This window comes from Sitophilus oryzae, unplaced genomic scaffold, assembly GCF_002938485.1.
Source record: "Sitophilus oryzae breed Bouriz unplaced genomic scaffold, Soryzae_2.0 scaffold_1905_pilon_pilon, whole genome shotgun sequence".
Taxonomy (NCBI): domain Eukaryota; kingdom Metazoa; phylum Arthropoda; class Insecta; order Coleoptera; family Curculionidae; genus Sitophilus; species Sitophilus oryzae.
Genome location: NW_022146619.1, coordinates 1 through 9672, shown reverse-complemented (window position 1 = coordinate 9672; position 9672 = coordinate 1). Strand labels below are relative to the sequence as shown.

General features: G+C 33.4%; 1 protein-coding gene across 1 annotated transcript; it reads left to right on the top strand.

Moving 5' to 3' along the window:
• Positions 1-372: 372 nt before the first annotated feature.
• Positions 373-9667, top strand: LOC115883470. Its single transcript, XM_030901834.1, has 3 exons — positions 373-590; positions 2156-2391; positions 9538-9667. The coding sequence occupies exons 1-3, from the start codon at positions 417-419 to the stop codon at positions 9665-9667; spliced, it is 540 nt and encodes a 179-aa protein (XP_030757694.1). The 5' UTR covers positions 373-416.
• The last annotated feature ends 5 nt before the right edge of the window (positions 9668-9672 follow it).

Here is a 9672-nt window from a genome sequence, read left to right as displayed (position 1 = left end):
CGAGGTGGCAACGCTGGTTCAGACTGAAAGAGTTACCGAGTTCGTACCAAGGAATTCCAAGGAAGACCTTGAATGATTGACCTTGACCTTGAAGACCAGGAATTCCAAGGAATTCCGAAGGAATTACGAGGAATTCTGAGGAATTATTTGTGTAAAAGGAATTACGGTGTACACTTTTCCCTCTGCGGTTTACCCCTCGGTGAAAACACAATTTTTTTAATAATCACACGTAAATAACTCGTTTTGGACTTATTTGAAAAACGATCAAGAGAAAATACATTATGTTTCTTTTATCGAGATCTACATGCCCTGAAAATACGTGCACTTATTCAAGAATCACCCTGTATCGGTTACTTTATTTTTCTTTCTTTTGCCAGAAATCGAGACAAATCAATCAGCAACTGAAGGAAAAACTGATGCTATTGGAAAGCGAACGTGATGATCTCAGGGAGAAATTCAGGCAGAACGAAGTGATCATTGTTGATAAGAAGAACGAGTTAAACAACCTTCTGGAGGAATTGCAGAAAGAAAGAAGGGCTAATCTGGAACAATCCCAGAGACTGCAGATTTGTAGAGAACAGATTGAATCGGTAAGCACCAAAAATATATACAGTAAGTACGTTTTTATTTAAGAGTAACTGAGATCTCCTATAATAAATTAAAATTCTCAGTAAATTTACTCAAATAATTAAATTCAATTTCAATTATTTCGGTGGGTGATGCGGTTTCTGAAACACATCTCGTTCATAAAATAAAAAAATACCGTGATTCTGAGTGCGGTAAAAGGTTAATTGCAGTTATTGATACATCCCCTTGTATTGACGCCACGCTAAGCCGCTGGTAACTACTGAAGAGGTTTCTAAGCTGAGTTACCAGCCTTCGACAATCTGCTTTTTACCAACTTTTTATTTAATATAACTATACTCATAGAATTGTCACATAGAAATTGCAAAACTCAGCAAATGAATAATACTCGATGACATTTTCAAGCAAAATTATTAAAAGGAATCCTTAATAATTCAATAGAGGAAAGTAAACAAATATGGAATAATATTCCATAATCATAATATCATAATTTACTTTATTTTTTATTAATTTTACTTTTACTTTTAAATTTATACTAGGTGTTATTTTTTTTAAGATTACATATAGATTTGTTATATTTTGCATTGTACTTTTATTGTTGATTTGTGCTTATGTTAGCTTCATTTATTATGAATGTTGTGAATTTTTTAGTGTACACAATTGTCTTTAATTTGAGATTTCCTGTTAGACAATAAATTATTATTTATTTATTTATTTATTTATAATATAATTATAATGTGGAATAGTATTCCTAATAGGGAATATTATTCCTAATAGGGAATAGTATTCATAATATGGAATAGCATTCCTAATATGGAATAGCATTCCTAATATGGAATAGCATTCCTAATAGTGAATAGTATTCCTAATATGGAATAGCATTCCTAATATGGAATAGGATTCTTAATATGGAATAAGATTCCTAATAGAGGATATGATTCATAATATGAATGATTCCTAATAGGGAATAGTATTCCTAATGTGGAATAGGATTCCTAATATAGAATATGATTCCTAATATGGAATAGTATTCCTAATATGGAATACCGCCATTTCTCTCTTTGCCTTGTCATTCAAACGGGCTTTGTCGTCACGGTGAGAGTTTTCTTTCAGCGCTATGAAAAAAGTTTTTTTTGATTATTTTAAGGCAGATTTCTTTTTTCCTAATAGGGAATAGTATTCCTAATATGGAATAAGATTCCTAATACGAATAGGATTCCTAAAAGGAAATAATATTCCTAATATGGAATAAGATTCCTAAGATGGAATAGTATCCCTAATATGGAATAGTATTCCTAATATAGAATAGTATTCCTAATATGGAATACCGCCATTTCTCTGAACCGAATAGCCTAATCGTAAGACAGTGATTTTTAATATCTTTCCATCATTACTCTCACGTACAGATTTTGCATTGTCATTCAAACGGGCTTTGTGGCCACGGTGAGACTGATTTCTTTTAGCGCTAAAAGAAAAGTTTTTAAGGTACTAAAAAAGTATTTCCTGATTTTTTCTGCGATTGTAAATAGTATATGTCGGTCATATAATGCTTGTTTATTTATTATTTCAGATTAACCAGTTTATAAAAGAACTGAAGCCCATCAAAGAACAACTGGACTTCAAAAGCAACGTGACCGAATGTCTACACGAACTCCTAGTGAAGACCAAGCTAAGGATTGCCGAAAGCGACGACCTCCTTCAAGAACTCCACGATCACTACACCGCTCTAGAATACGATGTGGAGAAGTCCAAAGACATTTACTACAAAGGAATCAATCAGTGGCAGGACGAATTTTTAGCCGCCAGGTACATATACAGGGTGGGTCATAACTAGATGATGTATTTTGCTACGCTCTTTTAAAAATGCAAATTCAATGAAAATAGAATTTTAAAGTAATTTATATACAGGTTCTTCCAGAAGTAAGGGCAAGTATTTTAACTGGTTGTATAGTTCGTAGTACGCCAGAAACACGTCCATGAGTTTTTTTTGCGAAAAAAAATTGTTGAAAATTTTCTATTTTTCTTGACATTTTCCAGAAAATATTGAAAAACTTTTGAGTGCCCCTTATTCGGTTTCCGGAAATTTGTTTATAGTGCTTCGAGAGAATGCAATGCTGCCACCTCCTACGTTATTCACATTCTCTATGTTTAAAAGTTACAAGTTCACATTTTTAAATTTATACAAAAAATACTTAAATTATTTTATTCACTGTAAATTTTTAATCATTTTAGATTACTATTAACACTCAACTGGCGTGGTGGGGTCTAGCGGACCCCAAGCACTATTTCAACCTCTGTAAAATGTTTACGTTTAAGAACTAGGCCTCGCCGCGCCATTTACCTGTAAGTTAGGGTACCAATATGTAAAAGCGCACTTGGTTTTATCAAGTATTGTTCCTACCGGCGGGGGCTAAAGTTTCATTGGGGTCTGTGCGGCACCACCACGCCAAGAATGTTTTATTATTAGGATGGTGGGTAGTCTAAATAGTGTGCTTTACTGGGACGCTAATTTTGAGGAAGCACTAATTGAGTGGTTTGATGAACTTAAAGAGACTTACGTGAGATGAAGATCGAGACATTGATTTGACTCTCCGAAGAGTAACCATAACTCCGATTCTGAATCTCTTACTTATAGAAGGGAAAAAATTGAATAATCAATACCAGAAAAGAAAGAGATGTGATATATGTCAACGAAGAAATGACAAAAAACAAAAATCTCATGAATCAAATGTGCACGATCCATGTGCGGCAAATGCAGATCCTATATTAGCATGAACCATAGATTTAGGAAGAACAGATATCACATTATGCATTTTAACCCGATCAAACATTCGGAGGTTGACTACGTACTGTAAAAATCAACTGAGATAGGGAAGGCGACATTGCCACATATCAAATTTGCGCCTATCTACTTAGTTTGATTTACAGAAGAGGTGACTTTAAAACCTTCACCGGATATCAATAAATCTCAATTTCTTAATTAAATTAATAGTTTATTTTTAAAGAAGCATGCGTAATAATATGTTATTAACCAGAGGATATATGCGTTACTATTAAAGGACATGTTTACTGTTTAATGTGTTGAAACGTCTAGAACTATTGGCAACGTCGCTGCTAGTCTTCCAGAACGAAAATGAGCCGTCCGTCCCACCACCCCTCGCGAAGGCCCTTGGTCCATTATGGTCCATTATAGCGTACTACGTTTAGCTTACGGTGTGTTTGAAGTCGGAATCAAGTCCGAAGTGAACTTTTCAGTGTTTTTCAGCAGTTTTTGTTTTTGTTTAACGTACTTTTGAATCTGAGAATTTTCAATATGATACGACAGTGTCAAGTGTGTGGAAATATAAGCTCAAATTACCCGAATTTGTCTTTTCACAGGTAGGTACATATTTCCGCCGTAATTGTACGTAGGCGTCCCACAAGAGAGCTCCTTACAATTAAAATAATTTCTAATTATATTTGTTGAATTTGGATCTATTAAAACAAGAACGTAGTAGTCGGTAATTGAATTATAATTCGTCTCAATTACTACCTAACTGTTGTAGATCATAACAAATTTGAATATAAACGTTGCATTTGAAACTTTATTATAAGCCAGAAAGTGACATTTTTTTCTTAAAATTGCGTCATATTTTGGTCATTATATACAATATTCTAAAGGAATTTTGCTCAACAAATAAACAAAGGTGTTTACCCGACCTTTTTTGCATTTTACTGCTTTATTATAACTGCCCCTTCCGCCTTGTTTAGGCAATTTTTTACCACCGTACAAATACCTCTTCCTAGAGTTATTTGTACGGTGTGTTTATCTTTTTTTTAGAATGGGACGAACTGTAAATAATTTTTAGGCTACTAGTTTTATACATACCTATATAATAATAATATAACGGCTGTATATATATGTATATGTATATATGTATATATATATATGTACATACCTATATACAAAATGACCCAGGCCTCCAAAAAAACTTTTTATCTATTACGTTTTTGGTTTGTGATTTTTATTTCAATTTTTTACATAAGATGGGGGTCATTATAGCGCACATTTTCAAAATATTTTTGTCAACATACAAGGTGATTCAAACCGCATACATATGCTTAATACAGTTCATGAAGATTGAGACATTTAACTAAAATTTGATTGTCTGATGAAGCTACCTTTAAAAGTAATAGGTTTGTAAATAAACGTAATATTCATTATTATGCGACAGAAATCCGATACTGTAGCACACAGATTTGATACTTTTAATGATAAATGCCTTCTATTGAGAGACTAAAAGGTAATTGCCTCGAATCAGAGCCATCATAATACAAGAAGAAGACCGAAAGTCAAATCTTGTCTTATATTTTCAAAAAAACACAATTTTCTCATTAAATATTGATTTTAGGTATAGGAAAAGATATTAATAATACAAGATTAAACAACTATTACATAGTACTTTACAGGAAGCTGATTGCGAACTAACTAAATCGTTACTAATTAGTAATTTTAAAAAGTTCTTTTTAAGATCAAAAAAGGTAAAACTAAAACCTAAATTATCATTTGAGATTAAACGGGAAGTTCTAAATAATGTTGCCTATTCTAAACAAGAAAAATTTATTTATAAGTTAAGTTTTATAACATTCCTAATTAAATTTGGGCGAAAAGAATATTTCTGTTTGCTGTAGGTAATTTTCTCAGGGAAAATACGTAAATAAAAATGACTTTTTAAGTCAAAAAAAGTCAAAAGGACAAGTTATTCCAAAAAAGGACTGTCCTTTTCAAAAAAGGACAAGTGGCAACCCTAGGTATTTCTGGAATGGAAATTTAATGGCAAATCTACAACTTTGGTTTGAAAATATGTTCCGGCCACCTGTGTTTACAAAAATGTCTAATATGTGCCTAAATGCCTCCATATTCTGAAAAAAAAATTGAAAGAAAAGTCACCAACCACAAACCTAATATAGAACTGTTTTGGAAGCCTGAGTCACCCTGTAAATATCCAAAAGTAACTGAAAGGTTATATAGAAGTAACTGAAAGTTTAAATTGAAAATCGACGTTGGAGTAATTTTCGAAAACTACTAACGTTTCAACATAAGTATATGTGGGATATTAATTGTATTATTATATTAGACCTTATAACAAAACTCATCTGACGAAAAAGTGTTAATGTAGTATATTAATATGGAGTAAAAATTTTACTAATTAATTTACTTTTAGTTTACTAATTAAATTCGTTCCAAAAAACGATACGCCACTGGCCATTAGAACAATCCCAAATGCGCCTAGTTGCCGGGGTCGGAAATTTTAGACTTCTCTGTCTCTTCTGTCCTTGTTTGACACATTGGAATGTTTGATACACTACCAACGAGTATTTATGAATGAGATGTTCGGTCTATCTTTATAATGTCTTTGGCATGAACTGTATTTGAAAAAGTTATGTACATTCAAGGTTTACAGTTTTGTTGAAAATAATTCATGTTTATTACTTTAGCTTCACATTTCAGTTGTTTGTACTTTTAATAATACGGTAAAATCATAGAATATATATGTTTTTAATTTCTATGGGTTTCTTAGCCAAGTTATATTTCTGTTGTCAAAAATTCTTAAAAAATGCGTTTTACTTTATTTTTGTGTCCGTTCTTATCAAATTGTTGAAAATTAATGAAATTGTTTGGTCACAAGATTAAATATATTGTAAACAGTGTTAAAATATCAAGCTTTTTATAAAAATCGCTACATCATGTATTTTTAACTGAAAAAAAACTACAGATTAGTAAACTGAAATAATGAAACTAAATAAAGGTGCGTATTCATTATCCGCACGAACGAACGAACGAACGAACGAATGTTCGCTAGTGGTATGGACGGGGACCGCACGATAGTACCGCACGAGAAGACCGCACGCATTTCTTCATTCGCGCGCCAGTTCAAATCGTCAAGATATTGTTATAAACCTGTTTTTTTGTTTACATACCGTCATTGAATTATCGCTAAGCAAGCTACTGTGGAGCAGTGCGTAAGGAGTCGGGCTAGGAAGCGAGAGACCGGAGTTCGAATCTCGGCCGGGACATAACTTTTTATTTATTTTTTTAAATACTGTTGTATTCTATAGTTTATTTTTGTAGTATAAAAAAAAAGAACTATTTATTCTGTTATTTTTTAATCTCCGTTATTAATATAAATTGATTGTTAGTACAATACCTCATTTAATATAAAATAATATTCTACTTTTTGAAATGTATCGGGCCCTAATTGTACCTAAAAGTAATATATTTTTAGTGATATACCATATTGTAAACTATTTAATATTTCAGTCACTTACAAAATTAATTTGCATTGAATAATTGCCTACCATTAAAGGAAATTTGAGCTATATAATCCTTGATGGGCATATTCTGGGTATGCAAATACTTCCTTAAATTTTGGGTGTCGTTCAACCGATTTATTCTCAAAACCAGAAACTTCTACATATAAAAAGAAGCAGAGGTCACTAATTATAATAAACTTCACCCTTGGTATTACTTCCACTAATTATAATAAACTTCACCCTTAGAATTACTTCTATCACAATTACAATACGTTCATCTGCATTGGCATTTTCTACTTTTCGATGGGAAACAATAAACTTCCCAATATTTTTTAAATGATGTAACAATTCCTCTTGTGGTTACTTTTCCATAGATATCCTCAACTCTGTCCTCATGTGAATTCAGAGGCAATGAAAATGAAAATTATTTACCATAAACATCGCAAACTAAAAACCTAATAAACAATTTTATACCGAATATAGAAATAAATTCAGTATTCTTACCTATCGTCCAAATCCATGTTAATAGATAATTATTATTTTTAAATATATTTTTGGAACTGCTGGTTTTAGTAATTATTAAATTAAACGAACTAAAAAGTCTTAAAATAAACAATTCTTAACCATAACCCCAAAAATTGCAGATCTCCTGTCAACTTTCTTTATTTTTTATTTATTCATTATTTTCCTAGTGACGTCACAGGTGGTATGCGCGACTGAACGAGCCTGGAGCCGCTATCGACTATACCTTTGTATTCTTTTGTACCATGACAAATTAAACGCCTTTGATGTACCGAATTTGTGCTGATGTCGAGCGGCACGAACGAACGAACGGCCGCATGCGTTCGGTCCCCGTCTAAATATACCGCTTTCATTCGTTCGTTCGTTCGTTCGTTCGGATAATGAATACGCACCTTAAATCTGAAAGCGCACGCAGGCGAACGCCTTTGATGTACCGACTCGAAGCGGATGGTCGAGCGCACGACCGAACGAACGGCCGCATGCGTTCGGTCCCCGTCTAAATATACCGCACTTTCATTCGTTCGTTCGTTCGTTCGTTCGGATAATGAATACGCACCTTAATGAACAATAATAGCGGCTTTTTTCACCAGTTCAGAATCCGCACCCTCTATTAGATATGTAAATAGTCAACGTTTGACCTACATTTAAACAGATCATTGATGGAATTTTTAGGTTATCCAATTCATTTGACATTTTACTCAAAAGAGTAAACCTCTGACAAAACTAAAAAAATATAGACAAATGTAAAGGTAAGTCTGTAAAAACACTTTTATTATTCAAATAGAAATATCAATTATTTTGGTGTTTATTCACAAAAACAAGAGTGTGAGATGAGAAGAAAAACAGAGGAGTTTGAATTCTCAAAAAACAATCATAAATAATTCAGATGGTATATGAATGTATTTTAGACCAAATACACTTGTGAGTGTAGTGTTGTCAAGAATCGCAGTAAAATGAAGTGTTGTTAAGGTGGGTATACACATTCGAGCCGAGTGATTTGCGAACCTATAATTCGCAAATGTATACGTTGTTTTGAGCAACGAACGAAAGGCTCGCAAACCGTTCGCGGCGATCCGCCTCCTGTCGGTTTTTATGACGAACACAAAGGGATTCGTGGCTCTCGGTGGACGGGCTCGTGTGTTGTTCGTTGTTTGTATCGAACCTCCAGACAATCCAGACGCACTGTTTTCAATTTTTAGTTTTTGTTTACCGGTTGGAGGAGGTATAGAGCTTTATTTAAATATGGAGTGGTCCGAGGAAATCATTTTAGGTTTAATTGATCTCTATAGAAAAAAAGCTTTATTATGGGATCCAAAACATAAGGAACATTATAAAAAGAATTTAAAGGAGGACGCTTGGAGGGAAATAGGTGTCGAACTGAAAAAAATGCAGACCAATGTAAGAAGAAAATGATTTCTTTATTAGCATCCTACCACCAACGTCGCTGCTTCGTTTTCTTGTCTAAACTAGCCATCATTAAAAATGCACCACTCATCACCAACAGAGCATAATTCTCTTCTCGCGAAGACATAATTAAACGCGTACTCGCACCGTCGCGGTGTCGCGTCGCATCGCAAAAATGACTGCATGTTTTCGGTTGGTTTGCGGCGTTCGCGCTTTTCCCTTGGATCGTTGAAGGTTCGTACAAAAACAATTTGCCAACGAGCGGTTTGCGAACCGCTCGGCTAGCATGTGTATACCCACCTTTAAATGTAGAGTTACGGTTTTAGGTAAAGCGATAAAACGACGCTCTCACAACCAAACCAAATTACATCGATCTACTATCTATCGGAGTCCCGTTTTCTAATGTTAGATAAGTTTTTTCCTTTTAATATGAATTTTCTAAATCGTTTTTAAATCTTTCTGGTCGATATGTCAACACTGGATATCAAACAAGCTGAGATTATAGTAATTGCTTGGTATTTGCGGCTGATTATCGATTGCTGTCGGCGGTGCTTAAAATGTTGCCATTATTTTTTAAAATTTTCAAAGTTAAATAACTATATTATTATCAATTAATTTATTTCAAAAAACGGCAAAGACAAAATGTGTTTCTCTTTTGGCCAGATCTACCACCACCATCCCTTAAATGCACTTATTTCTGGAACACCCTGTATAATATATTATTTTTTCTAGATTAAGAGAGGCCGACGTGAACCTAGAATTCGACAAACTAAAACGAGATATAGCCACGATCAAATATGACTTAGAAGAACGACGATTGGTAAGAGTTTTCCAAAAGAATGTTTTATTTTTATTTGACTGACATCG

Coding starts and splice junctions, on each gene's coding strand:
- LOC115883470 (XM_030901834.1), top strand. CDS start 417: ATGCTATTGGAAAGCGAACGTGATGATCTCAGGGAGAAATTCAGGCAG. Junction 591..2,155: donor GTAGAGAACAGATTGAATCG/GTAAGCACCAAA, acceptor TTATTATTTCAG/ATTAACCAGTTTATAAAAGA. Junction 2,392..9,537: donor GACGAATTTTTAGCCGCCAG/GTACATATACAG, acceptor TATTTTTTCTAG/ATTAAGAGAGGCCGACGTGA.